Raw genomic sequence first — 13773 nt, 5'->3', positions numbered from 1 at the left:
AATTACACTCTCCAGAATACTGTTCTTGGGCAAGTCAATGATTGATGTTTTTCCCTAAATTATGGCCTTTTGATTATAACAGAGAATGTGCTCACCAGGAAAAGCAGCAGGGTTATGTTGGAAGACAAAAGTTTTTTTTTAACTGATGGCTCCAGAACAAATGCAGGGCTGAGAAAGTGCACGAATGCAAGCAGGAGACACATGAAAGTTCAAAGACAAATAGATTTTGACCTGCTTATGGTGTGCTAGAAAATATGAGGAAGGGATGAGAGGTGATGCTCACCCACCAAGTATTTGCCTCCTTTCCTAGAAGCTTTGGGGAGGGAGAAAAAACCCAACCCATTCAGAGAATCCATAAGCTTATTGACAGCTTGTAAATCTCTGCACAGAAATTCCCTGGAGTGGATTTCAAACTAGGGTGTATTTCCTGCCACTGTGGAAATGAAACCAGCCCAAAAGCCAACAACAAGGGCAGGAAAAGAAACAAGTGCAGAAAGGAAGGTAAAGGCTTTACCAGGGGGCTGTGAAAAAGGAGGTGGGTAGATGGCTAACAAGGTGGCTGGGGTAGGGCCTGGGCTACCAGACACTCATGGGAATGAAAACACATTTGTCACAAGAGCTGTTGAATGCTGGAAGAGCCCCAAAAACGTCTGGGAATCTTCATGCTTCAAGATTTTCCAAACTTGAAAGGGATGAGGGCCTCACCAACCTCACTGAACTTTAAAGTCATCCCCGCTTTGACCAGGAGGTTGGACCAGGTGACCTCCAGGAATGTCTTCCACCCAAAATTCTATAATTAAGATTCTAAACTCTAAAACCCGGAAGGGTTGGACCTGATGACCCTTGAGGTCCCTTCCAACCTGGCATTCTGTGATTCTATGACACCCACAGAAGCAGCTCACAGGTAACTCCAGAGAGTGAAAGATACACTGCCTGGTTCACAACAACTGAAACACCAAATAAAAATGAACAGCTTTTAAGAATCGAGTTCTTCATCTGAAAGTGAAGCACTTACATGGATCAGAATTCCAGGCACTGGATGCTTATGAGCACAGTAATTGGAAAGAAAAATAAGGGCTAAAAGCAGGCTAAGAAAAATCTGCTTGCATCAGTTCAGCAAAACATGTAGTTTCTTTATGAAGGGCTTGCTTTGTAGAAATAGCTTGATTCTGAGCTTAGCAACCCCTTTATAAGGAACTGGGTGTTTTCACTGAAAATAGAAGCTGACAGTCCCTCTCTGTTCTTAGAGAAATATTATTTTTACCTAAAGAATTCCATAAAAACTGCAGCAGATAGCTTAGCATTTTTAAAAGGCTGCCTTTTCAAATTCATGGACAGATATTTCAGTATGAGGCCTTTGAATTTTTCAATGCAGAGAACAGACCAGTCAGGGAGACCAGACCTAATTCAGATACCTGCCTTTTTTCCCCTGAAGTGCTGGCATGTGCTCCTTGGAAAAGAATAAGTACACAACCAAGTGAATGAAAAATCTACATGAAAAGAGAAGGTCACCAATAATATTGTTTGGAATGTCACACAGAGACCCACAGTCTTTGTTCCATGCAAAGTATATTATATTAAATGTTAAATGGATATTTAATATCCAGAATTCTAAAGAGCTGCTTATTTGCAGCAAAAAAAGGAAATGTGCACTAAGAGGCTGAACTGTGACAAGTGCAGAATAGTACCAATAATCCCATTATAACACCTGATTTGTCAAACTTGTCTCTACAAGTTACTCTAAAATTCACAATAGTGTTCTTAACCATTTATGAAACGGAGCAGATCAGGTCTTTGCAGCATTCACAGCCACTGATTCTTCATGCTTTGTTGGGAAGAATGGCATGAATAGCTACCAAGTCCTACACTTCATTTTCTTCACCCTCTTATTGATAATCCTGGTGTTCTGAATGGTGTTTGACTATAGGAGAATATAATCCAAAGGTGGTATCAAGCAGGTGTTTTCTTTCTGGAACCAGCAAGTTCTGGTGATGGATTATGAAGCATCATGGCTTAAGGGACCAACCCATCAATATGTATGATCCCCACATCAGGCAGTGCCCAGGATCCTCTCCTGGAAAACAGGAAGCCTGTGGAGCTGAGATTTAAGATAAACCAACAGAACAATCCAGGCTCCAGGCGTGTATCTGAAATTATTCATGAACACATTCCACAGCAAATCTGAGATCCTTCACAAAAAGGGCAAGGAATGAAAGTCACTTATTTAGAGTGATTTTAAGGAAAAAAAATATATGCTGAATGGAAAAGAGGAGAAATAGAGGCTACTGAGAAATTCAAAGTGGGGAGGAAGAAATTCTGCTGGCTGATGGAATGATGGAAAAGGAGTGGGAATTACCAGTAATACACACCCACTATCAGCTGTGAAGATTAAAATCATAAATGGATTTTACAAAAGCAAACATAATCAATAAAAATATTCTGTATTTGGAAAGTAGCTGTTTCCTGTTTCAACACAAACCAGCACATTAGTAGCAGGAAGAACAAATGAGGATAAAGACTTTCTAATCAGCAAACCCATCCAATTCACATCTTAAAGAGGAAACTCTTGACTCACTGACGTTCATTTTTACAAATGCTGGAATAACAGAAGACAAGATAAATCATAGACTCACAGAATGGTGAAGGTTGGAAGGGACCTTAAGGATCATCAGGTTCTAACCCCCCTGCCATGAGCAGGGACACCTCCCACCAGACCAGGTTGCACAAGCCTCATTCAACCTGCCCTTCAACACCTCCAGGGAGGGGGCAGCCACAGCTTCCCTGGGCAACCTGCTCCAGTGCCTTCCTGCCCTCATGGGGAAGAATTTCTTCCTGATGTCTGACCTCAATCTCCCCTCTTCCACCTGGAAACCCTTCCCCCTGCTCCCATCCCTCCCTGCCCTTGTCCCAAGCCCCTCCCCAGCTTTCCTGGAGCCCCTGCAGGCACTGGAAGGTGCTCTCAGGTCTCCCTGGAGCCTTCTCTTCTCCAGGCTCAACACCCCAACTCTCCCAGCCTGGCTCCAGAGCAGAGCTGCTCCAGCCCTCCCAGCATCTTTGTGACTCTTCTCTGGACCCCTCTCCAGCAGCTCCACGTCTTTCTTGTGCTGAGGGCTCCAGAGCTGGACACAGTATTCCAGGTGGGGTCTCAGCAGAGCAGAGGGGCAGAATCCGCTCCCTGGCCCTGCTGGCCACACTTCTAAATGTATATGAAGATGTTCTTTCTCATATAAACACTATTTAATAAGGGCTTGGGCCAACAGTTTTCTGCTTTTTGCAAATATAGAACAGGCTAGATCTTCATGAGAATCACTCTTGAACATTTCCCAACATTTTCTTCCCCTTGATTGATATCTCAGTGTGTCACAGCTAATGCAGTCATAGGTCAGTATGTGAAGCCTTCTCATCTATTATGCATTAATGAGGCAGACACAACACAATTTCATGAAGCATTTGTTTTAGTACCTAATGAAATTTTAATTTAAAACAACATTAGATACCATTAACTAAGACTTCAAAACACAAATGTCAAAAGAATCATTGATCTAAGCCATGTTCAGCTGAGTTTTCCAAGCACCTGGACAAGGCCCTCTTAGTATTCCTTGCTTTCATCAACTAAAGACAGCAAAAAACAGCAAAGAAGTAACTAACCAAGAGGATAAAACAGTCACAAAAAAGAATCTGAGTTGCTTGGTAAACCAAGAAAGTTCAAACAAAATGTGATCTCAGACAGTTCTTCAGGCTTACATCAACTATGCATGTAGTAAAGCGCTTCAGGAGTAACAGATTCCCACAGGAAGGAATGCTGGAGCAGGAAGGGGGAGAATGAGAACTCTGGCAGGTTGTCCTGTTCTTCAAGTGAGAGTGGTGACATGGATGTCAACCAAAGACATCATCAGAGGAGGCTCTGGGGAGACCTGAGAGCACCTTCCAGTACCTGAAGGGGCTCCAGGAAAGCTGGGGAGGGGCTTGGGACAAGGGCAGGGAGGGATGGGAGCAGGGGGAAGGGTTTCCAGCTGGCAGAGGGAGCTGGAGCTGAGATGTGAGGGAGAAATTCTGGGCTGTGAGGGTGGGGAGAGCCTGGCCCAGGCTGCCCAGAGAAGCTGTGGCTGCCCCATCCCTGGCAGTGTTGAAGGGCAGGTTGGATGGGGCTTGGAGCAGCCTGGGCTGCTGGGAGGTGTCCCTGCCCATGCAGGGGGTTGGATCTAGATGATTTTTAGGTTCCTTTCCAACCCAAACCATTCTATCACCTCCCAGAAGGCACTGGATACTCAAGAAGGCTCTCCATCCTCCCTCATTTCTAGTATTAATAAAAGCATGGACTTGTTTCCACTTTTCCCTTTCCAGAAACCTTCTCAGGTTTTTCCATTTTTATTCCCAGAGCAGGAAGAAGTCTTCAGAAAGAAGCACAGAGTGTTTACAAACCAACCTGCCTGACGTAGTTTTCTCTGACAGATGAGATCAAGCAGAGCAAGATTCCGAAGAGGGAGAAACAGAGGAGCCTCCCAGCCCCTAAGGATACATGAGGGAATATCACTCAGTGCAGAAATAGGCCTAGAAGGCTCTGGCATTTTTGCATTTGGATTTGGAGTTTTCTTGGATACAGCTTTTCTCCATCCCCCAACTAGTTGTGCCAACAAGGCTGAAGAGAGTAACATCCAAAATAAAGTCACACAAAAAGCTTCAGTGGGTCTGCTGACTTTTCCTATATAAATTCCTACAAAGGGAAAGGCAGAAAACTCAATTCAGATGCTGGATTATATAAGATTTCAGTAGCTCTTATCTGTGTACAGGTAGGAAATGAACTCTCCTAAGTCAGAGGTACCACTAGGGGAAACAACTGAAGCTGGAGAAAGGCCATGCAGAAAGTCTCCCTCCAGGCTCTGATGGTGAGGCCACAGCTCTGGCTTGGGAGAACATGCCCCAGCAATGGAGGGCAAAAATGTGTTTTTTCATATTCAGTAAAAGAACAACTGAAAAATTACTGAACTGCTGTGCCATAGTCCTGATAAAACCTCAGACCTACAGACATCTGAGTAATGCACATGGATCATCTCCAGCCTCTGGATCACTTCACACAGCCAGTCTGAGCCAGGCTGGATGTGGTTTTCTAAAGACACTTGAAACAGTAAAGATATTGAAGAACTCAAGATTAGATAAATAAAACTCAAAATTAAAGAGGTTTTTTTTAGAATTGTCTTTCAAACCAGACAGCTGGAAACACACAGTGAGATCATCAATGGAAAAAAGTTCTCCCTCTGAATTTGTCCTAATGTTTCCTACAGAAAGTTTGAAAATATAATAAATACATAGAAGGATTTCAAAGCAATTTGCTGTCTTCCACAGTAACTGCTATCAAGTACATCCAGGTCCAGCAACCATTCATCTCATTGCCCAGTACGGAAATTTCAACATCGTCTGCTCATTTACTACGAGCAGAAGTTTCTCTGCAGAGAAACTCTGGAATGACAGCCAAGTTTCTTCCAAAGATAAGCCTAAGACAAAAAACCCTGCTTCTTTATGTGTGCTAATTACCAACTAAACCCCTCCTCACAAGATCTGGAGTACAGAAGTCAAAGCTCTCAATTCCCTAAAAGGTAAGGCACGTTTAAGTCTTAAGAACACGTCTTCCCCACCCTCCCAAAAGCTACATATGTTTTTTTAAGTTACTGCATGATTACAGAAGTCATTGGTTGCAGCCATAAAGCAAAAACAAATGACTAAAATATGACAGAAATACTCTAGAGAGAGATTTACCATAACAGTATATCTCGTATCATCCTCAAAGGAAGAAACAAATAGTTTAAGTTCATCGGTGAACGAAACAGGCTACTTGATCCATCAACCTACAGCTGCTTTTTGTTTGTCCCCAAGGCAGGGACCCACCCTTAAAGTCTACATTCTCTTCCTGCTCCCTGAAGGGCCACAGTAACCTTCTGTATCCCTGGGGCTGAAAAAAAAAACCCAACCATTCTGTTGGGAATGAACTAACACAAAGCTGCTTATTGGGTTTTGAAGCAGGTACCTCAAGTTTATTTAAGTGACGCCCCCAGGGGTTTGGCAGCTGCTGAGTCAGAGGGAAGACTTCGTTTCACCCGGATTTCTTTCTGTTCCAAACTTGTCATAAGGGTGTTTTTGCCAAGCTGCAGTTGTAGTGCCATGTGGGATTTCTGAATCAGCACAGGAGTCTTGTCCAGAGGAGGCCACAAAGATGATGGGAGGGCTGAAGCAGCTCTGCTCTGGAGCCAGGCAGGGAGAGTTGGGGTGTTCAGCCTGGAGAAGAGAAGGCTCCAGGGAGACCTGAGAGCACCTTCCAGGGCCTGAAGGGGCTCCAGGAAAGCTGGGCAGGGGCTTGGGACAAGGGCAGGGAGAGATGGGAGCAGGGGGAAGGGTTTCCAGCTGGCAGAGGGAGCTGGAGCTGAGATGTGAGGGAGAAATTCTGGGCTGTGAGGGTGGGGAGAGCCTGGCCCAGGTTGCCCAGGGAAGCTGTGGCTGCCCCATCCCTGGCAGTGTTGAAGGGCAGGTTGGATGGGGCTTGGAGCAGCCTGGGCTGGTGGGAGGTGTCCCTGCCCATGCAGGGGGGTTGGGACTAGATGATTTTTAAGATCCCTTCCAACCCAAACTAGCCTGTGATTCTATGTCTTGTCTTCAGTGCTGGAACAGCTGCCTTTACAGAGCTCCCCAGCACCTTTCCCAAACCTCAAAGACCCTGCTGGTCCTCTGGAGTGTTTGCCATTCTCCACCTCTTACACTTAACGTTGCAACATTGCCAGAAAGCAGTATCTTTTCAATAGAGAAGTACTTCACCTAGCACTTTACTTTTCTTTCTTGAAAAATTCTACTTTTACTGCAAGAAGAGCAATTGAGTTTCAAGCAAGTTGTCTGTGTTCTACTGAAGCACAGCTCATCTCTTTCTTTCTTTCACAGGTACTTTACGAATACTTGCACAGGGCTCCTCCTCTATGAACCTCAAAGCATTTTACAAGTCAAAAGAACAAAAATTATTGGAATTCTATTGCTAAAGCAGAACTTGCATTAATTGGCAAAGGTTTCTGTTTTGTGTTGGCTTTGTGGTTTTTTTTTAAATTAATAGCATTTAGAAGATCAGGGATCTAGTTCCTATTCTAGCAAAAAGACCCGTATTACATTGACTAAATTTCTCTAATTTCTTATTAGGGAAATATTATCACCTTTCCAGTCTTCATAGCACAGGATGGATCAGCTAATGAGTGGAAAGTGTTGGACTGCACGATAAAGAACAGTCAAGTAAAAAATTAGCCCCAGCAGTTAGTAAGACATGGGGGGAAAGCTCTGATTTTAACCCTCAGAATGTTAATCCACTGAAATATTGCTTCAAAGGCCACTACATCTTCAGGAAAGCAGCCTTGTAAAAAAATGGTCAAAGAAATAGTCAGCTTCTATCTTCTGTATTTAAACACTGGAAAACCAACACAGTACGAAAAAAATCCCAAGCAACTATTTGGGCACCTCAATCCATTGATATTCTTTAGATCCATAAAATAAATCATACATATAGATAAGCTTGCTATATAATGTATATACACACACAAACGAGATATACACCAAAATTGCTATTGGAACACTGTAATTTTCTGGAAAAGAGGTATTCACCTATTCTGATGTCCTGAAAGAAGTGTTTTTTCAAGCCTGGAGAGACAGTGACAGGGTGAGGGAAGCTGGTAAAGCCAATCATACTACCTGTTACCTTCACCTTTCCTCTTGCCTTTACTGCTCCTCTCTCCCCTCTACCCCTTCTCCCTCCATCAGCTGCTCTGACAAGTTCCTTTTTTCTTTGGCTTTCACTTCATCTTATTTTGTGGCTCCTCTCCTGATTATTGTCATTGCTATAAACACCACCAAAGGCTACACTTGCACTTCACTCATAGGTACCCACAGGAATGGGCAGATATAAACTTCAATTTTCTCAATATTATCAAATGTTTTCAGTGTATCAGGTTGCTCATTGCAGCAGAAGCAGCAATCAACACCAAGTGACCTGTCTGTTCTCTCCAGATCAGAGATAAGAAAGTTCTTTATACTGAGCATGCACATCTCTTCCATTTTAATTAAAACCCCAGAAAAAAAAAAACAGACAGAAAAAAAATAATCATAACAATTAATGCCTTTTATTAAAATTTGAACAGAAACTTCTTCAAAGCTCTCATGTAGCTCACAGAATGGACTCTCCTACCTTTTTTCTGTTACCAATGCCTTCAGCTGAGGTACTACAGTCAGCAACTAATTAGCATGCAGTGCCAGGTGTAGCAGGTTTCCCAGCTCCAGCTCTTTGAGGTTACTTGCAGATTCAAAGAGATGGACCATGTCGATTGCCTAGAGTTACATTTTACTCTGAAACAACCATCACTAAACATCAAGCAAAACCAAAGCATGACAAAGCATGACAAGGGAGGTCATCTATGTGCCCCCAGCATGGGGCGTAGACTGTGAAAGTCTGCTCTTAAGTGTCAAATAATAATAACACAATATACTGCAGAAGTGAAATTACAATCACATCCAAAAATATACCATTTAATCTATTTAATGTATTAGGGAAACCAGATTTTTACTAGGTAGCAGCAAAAGCACACATTCACCACGTTCTACTTCCACCTAACAAGAATATTCTTCACCACAGGCTTCAGCTGGCTTATTAATCAAGGAGAATAGCTAATATAATATTTCAAAATTACAATGTAAATGCTATTACTAGGAATACAGTTAATGGGAAATAAGAACCTTTCTATACTCTCAATTCTGAATATGAAGGGAAGCCTCTAAGCATGTATTAAATAATGCAGCACTGAAAATAGAAGGGAAATAGCTGAGTGCATATTCTCAACAGAGCTAGAAAGGACTGCAGAATTGCAACACTAGGGATGATGTGTCAAATACTTCTCCCACTTTGTTTTCCCTGGCACAGCCTAGAAAAGCCAGTAAAGAACCCACTAGAGGCAGGCAAGAAGCAGAAAAACAACTCTGCAAGGCTTCAGCAGCAACAGGTACAATATGGTGAAAAGAGTCAGTAAAAAATTCCCTCCATAAATAAGACATAGGGCGATTTCCATACAGCTCCTGTAATCCATCACATACAATCAGGCCACTTTCCATGTAATGAGGGATAAATTATAAACACTGAACCATGTTTTTTCACTAGCATTTGTACAGGTTCTCCAAACAAAAGCACACTGTGTATAGAAACCTGGCACCCAAGTGCAGTGCATCAGCACACAAGTTTTTTAAACCAACAAAGGATTCAGTTCAGGGAAACACTTACTTTCACAGTCCACCCCTTCCACATCTGCTTTTTTAACTTGCCAAAAAAGTAATAAGTTAGAATATTCCATGTTTCCTAAGGTGACAAAAGGTATTTGGACAGGATCAGTGAGAAGATTTAGAAACCCTGCTTCAGAAACTAACTACTGAGAACTTCCAGTTCCCTTTATACCCGCTTTAAAAGGAATCTCCCACTGGTGATGAATACAACTTCACATTCATCTTGATCCCAATTTCTCCCACCAAAAGGCTTTATGTGAAATTTTATTACCATCTCAAAAACAAAAATCCTTTGACAGGCCAAAAAAGAACCATCCAACATTGTCCTTGAACTGTAAACTTATCAGCAAACTGAGGAAGCGATTCCACAAGACTTCATTCATCTAAGCAGCCATTCAGTGAATCTCAAATGATGCAGCTGTATTGCTGGAAAGTTGGGAGGTTTTTTTAAAGGAAGTATCTGAAAGCCTCAGTTGTTAGGACTGAGCCTTGTGAATCTGAGAATCTAATTGTTTTTCCAACTTATCAAGACTATTCCCTAAATGCAGCGAGTGCTCCAAGTGCCTCTATAAAAACCATTCCCAGTGCAGAATGGATAAATGTATCAAGAATTGATCTTAAACTCTCTACAATGTCCTTACTAAAGAACACACACTTTTAATCCAAGTGTAGTAAGTCATCCATCAGTTCTGTCATTGAAACACTGCTACATTTACTCAAATTAAGTGCAACTCCCAATGTAATCAATGGTGCTAATGTAAATTCCTGCACAATGAAAGAACTGGAGCACCAGTAAGTGCAGACCCTTCTAGCAACATTGTGAGCATTTGGATTAAATTCAGCACAAATTTCATTTGATTTACTAAGTGTTTTTAGCTGAGCTTTGGGTAAGACTACAGGCAGAACATCTAGGACTAGAAAAGATCTACATTGCAGCTCTGAAGTATTCAGGAATCCTACTCCAGCAGCTGAAAGTCCAGCCCACATAAAAATATTGTCCTATATATACTTGTGGGTGATGCAGCACTGGTGACTAAAAGGAGGCTTAACACAGCAGCCTGCAAACCACGTTTGGAAACATGCAAGTGACAGCTTGTGTTTTCACATTTCACTTCTGTCACTGCCCCAACATCAACAACTGCAATGTCACCCACATCTTCAGTTGTATTTCTTGTACAAGGAGCTGCACGAGCTCCCTCACTTGTATCTTATTCTACCTTTAATCTATTTTAAAATAATGCATTTTTAATCTGTCCTACTTGGACTTAAGCTTCAAGAGCCTTTACTGTACATTAAGCAGGCAGCTGCCCCTTCTTAGATGTTTTCTAATTTTGGAAAAAGGGAGAATCATAGAATCATAGAATGGTTTGGGTTGGAAGGGACCTAAAGGATCATCAGGTTCCAACCCCCCTGCCATGGGCAGGGACACCTCCCACCAGCCCAGGCTGCACAAGCCTCATCCAACCTGCCCTTCAACACCTCCAGGGAGGGGGCAGCCACAGCTTCTCTGGGCAACCTGTTCCAGTGCCTTCCTGCCCTCATGGGGAAGAACTTCTTCCTGATGGCTGACCTCAATCTCCCCTCTCTCAGTTTAAACCCATCACCCCTTGTCCTGTCACTGCCCTCTCTGGTGAAAAGCCCCTCCCCAGCTTTCCTGGAGCCCCTTCAGGCACTGGAAAAACTCCATCCCCCTCCTTTCTCACAAACAAATCAAAATTCATTCCACTCCCTATCACAAGCATGAGGCCAAATCTGGCTGCTTTTATTTCAGATGAATGAGAAGCTGCTCTTACTGAAGAATGTGAATGTACATTTGTTTTGGACTGACTATGCCAGAACACATTTCCCCTGCCTCTAATTGACCTGATTTTACTTCTTACTCAAGTTTCGTACCAACTTCTGAGAAAACCTCCAAGAGCTGACTGACTTCAGAACAATTTGAAATAAAAATGTTAAGAATGTCTTCTGTACCCAACAATTTCCCCAAGTCAAAATGTCCATGAAAACACAGAATGGGCCCAAGTTCTGGCACAGGCCAAACTTCCCCATTTGGACTTCCCCCCGGATACTTTCATACCAAGGAATTGACAAAAAGGTAAAGAAAAACATGACAATGTGGCAAGTTTGCTAATGCATAAATTACCTCAAAAGAACAATGTCATAGAGATTAAAATTATAGCAGAACCTACCTGTGCATATTCCTTCTCTATTGCAGCTCTTTTCTGACTGAATGCTCTGCAAGAGAAAACAAAAACAAAATAATCCACTACTATATAGAGCAAAACATTACAAATTCAATCATTTCCTTAGAATGATTTTCTGCTAGACAGTCTTTATAGTTCAATGAGCAACAAAAAAGCAAAATTGTTTGACAACTGTGTATCAGTAGCCTAGCAACTACTGCATGAGGACTTCACATGTGCAGTCTTCAAATTTCTGAGTTTTATTGAATAAATGCAGTTCCCAGGACTACCAGTGTAAATACCATTTATTTCATTAAAGGCTCATCAGCCTTCCCCTGGTAGAGCCTAGGGAAGAATTTGGTAGCACAGAACAGAATTTGGCTTAATGCATCTAGGCAGACTTACTGGTTCTTCTTCTTCAGAAAAAGTTACAGGATTATAGAATGTGTGGGGTTGGAAGGGATCTTTAAAGGTGATCTAGTCCAGCCCCCCCTGCAGTGCACAGGGACCTTTTTGACTAGATCAGGTTGCTCAGAGTCTGGTCAAGCCCAAACCTGAATGTCTCCAGGATGGGGCCTCCACCACCTCTCTGGGCAGCCTGTTCCAGAGCTTCACCACCCTCAGTGTAAAGAATTTCTTCCTGATACCCAACCTGAATCTCTCCTGCTCTACTTTAAGGCCATTGCCCCTCATCCTACGCTACACACCCTTGTAAACAACCCCTCCCCAGCTTTCCTGGAGCCCCTTCAGGCACTGGAAGGTGCTTTAAGGTCTCCCCAGAGCCTTCTCCTCTCCAGGCTGAACAATCCCAGCTCTCCCAGCCTGGCTCCAGCCATCAGGTAATTTTGTGTCCAACAGGACCATGCCCCTCTCTGAGGGGCTTCAGAGATAGACAAAGCACTCCAGGTGGGGTTTCACCAGAGGGGCAGAATCACCTCCCTTGACCTGCTGGCCACACTTCTTTTGATGCAGCTCAGGATGCGATGGGCCCCTGGGCTGCAAATGTACACTGTTTGCTCATGTCCAAGTCATGTTTCCTCAACAGCAACTGAACACACCAGATTCCTTGTTGGAGTCACAAGACAAACAGTTTGATTTACCCATTGATGTAGCAATATCCCACTTAACTCCACTGGTGCCAATCGTAGCACGTCATTCCACATCTACATCAGGACTTTACTCTCCTGTAAGGGCTCCAGATGTACCACCTCAGCACATTTTAACATAGAAAGTTCCAACATTATCACTGTTACAGCAGGAAGAATGTTCAAATACCCAGATATATCAAGGCTCTTTGTTTTATAGCTCAAACTATGCCCTCTTTAGCTCTTGAACTGCCTAAGCAAAGTAATTTTCTTCAAGCTACATTATAAACTACTAAGCTTAAGGCTACACCACCAGCAAAAGAAAATCTCATTCTATTTAAATAGAGCTGCACAATTACGGTGACATGTTAGTAAACAAAACCTCAGGAACATCCTATAAGAAGGTTAACTCAATAAGCACCAACAAAAGCAGCTCTGAACAGGCTCTTTCTGCTCCTGTCTACTCCATTTCACCCACGAAGAGCATCCACCCGCTGACAGGGCGTTCCAGGCTCAGTCTCCCCCCCAGGATGTAAAACAAAAGTCTAAACACATCTTGATTGCTTCAAGTTCTTTCCAGATTACTGATAGCCCCAAAGAGCTGGCCACATTCCAGCTGCAACCATGACCTTCCTAAATCCCTCCCCCTGTAGCTCAGGTGGGTCCAAAGGGCTGCACGTCAGTGTCACACGGAACTCCCCTGTATGAACAGGTCTCAGATCCTTGTAAATGAACCTGCTTTGTAAAACAACCAAGATATTTCATCTAATATTACCAAACAATTTCTTTTAGGCTCTCCTGGTCCAAAGACCAACAGCCCAGTCAGTTTTGCAAATAAGTAAAAGCCACAGTATCCTTCTATAAGAACTTCCTTTTCTTTTAGTATTTAGGAATTTTAGTATTTAGTGCAGAAATTACCAGGAATAACTGAAGTGTGTTGCCAATAATGAAAAGGCAAAAAGGAAGCAAGTGGCTGTCCTCGAAAGGTGAATCTGGGAAGGCTTTAGGCAGTTATTTTCCAATTCTCAGCTCATCTTATTTGAAAACATATAATCATAGGTTCTAAATGTTAGCGATACTCAGTTTACACAAAAGCTGGATATGGAGCTGTATATTTCACCAGGAGATTGGGTTGTTTGTTTTTTTCCCCCCAGACAAAACAAACTCCACTTAAACTAATTACAGAACAATAACTGTGGTAAGCTGGAGGCCTA

General features: G+C 42.8%; 1 protein-coding gene across 5 annotated transcripts in view; it reads right to left on the bottom strand.

Annotated features, from left to right (window-relative positions):
* The window catches only part of FCHSD2 (FCH and double SH3 domains 2), a 194113-nt gene that overhangs the window by 140646 nt on the left and 39694 nt on the right, over window positions 1-13773 (bottom strand). For all 5 annotated transcript variants that reach the window (XM_051608683.1, XM_051608685.1, XM_051608682.1 and 2 more), the window contains exon 3: window positions 11481-11526. In XM_051608683.1, the coding sequence (XP_051464643.1) occupies window positions 11481-11526 (46 nt within the window). The remainder of the gene's footprint in view (window positions 1-11480; window positions 11527-13773) is intronic.

The sequence above is a fragment of the Apus apus genome, chromosome 1 (assembly GCF_020740795.1).
Source record: "Apus apus isolate bApuApu2 chromosome 1, bApuApu2.pri.cur, whole genome shotgun sequence".
NCBI lineage: Eukaryota > Metazoa > Chordata > Aves > Apodiformes > Apodidae > Apus > Apus apus.
The sequence above is the reverse complement of the archived record's forward strand: the minus strand, read 5'-3'. Positions and strand labels throughout refer to the sequence as shown.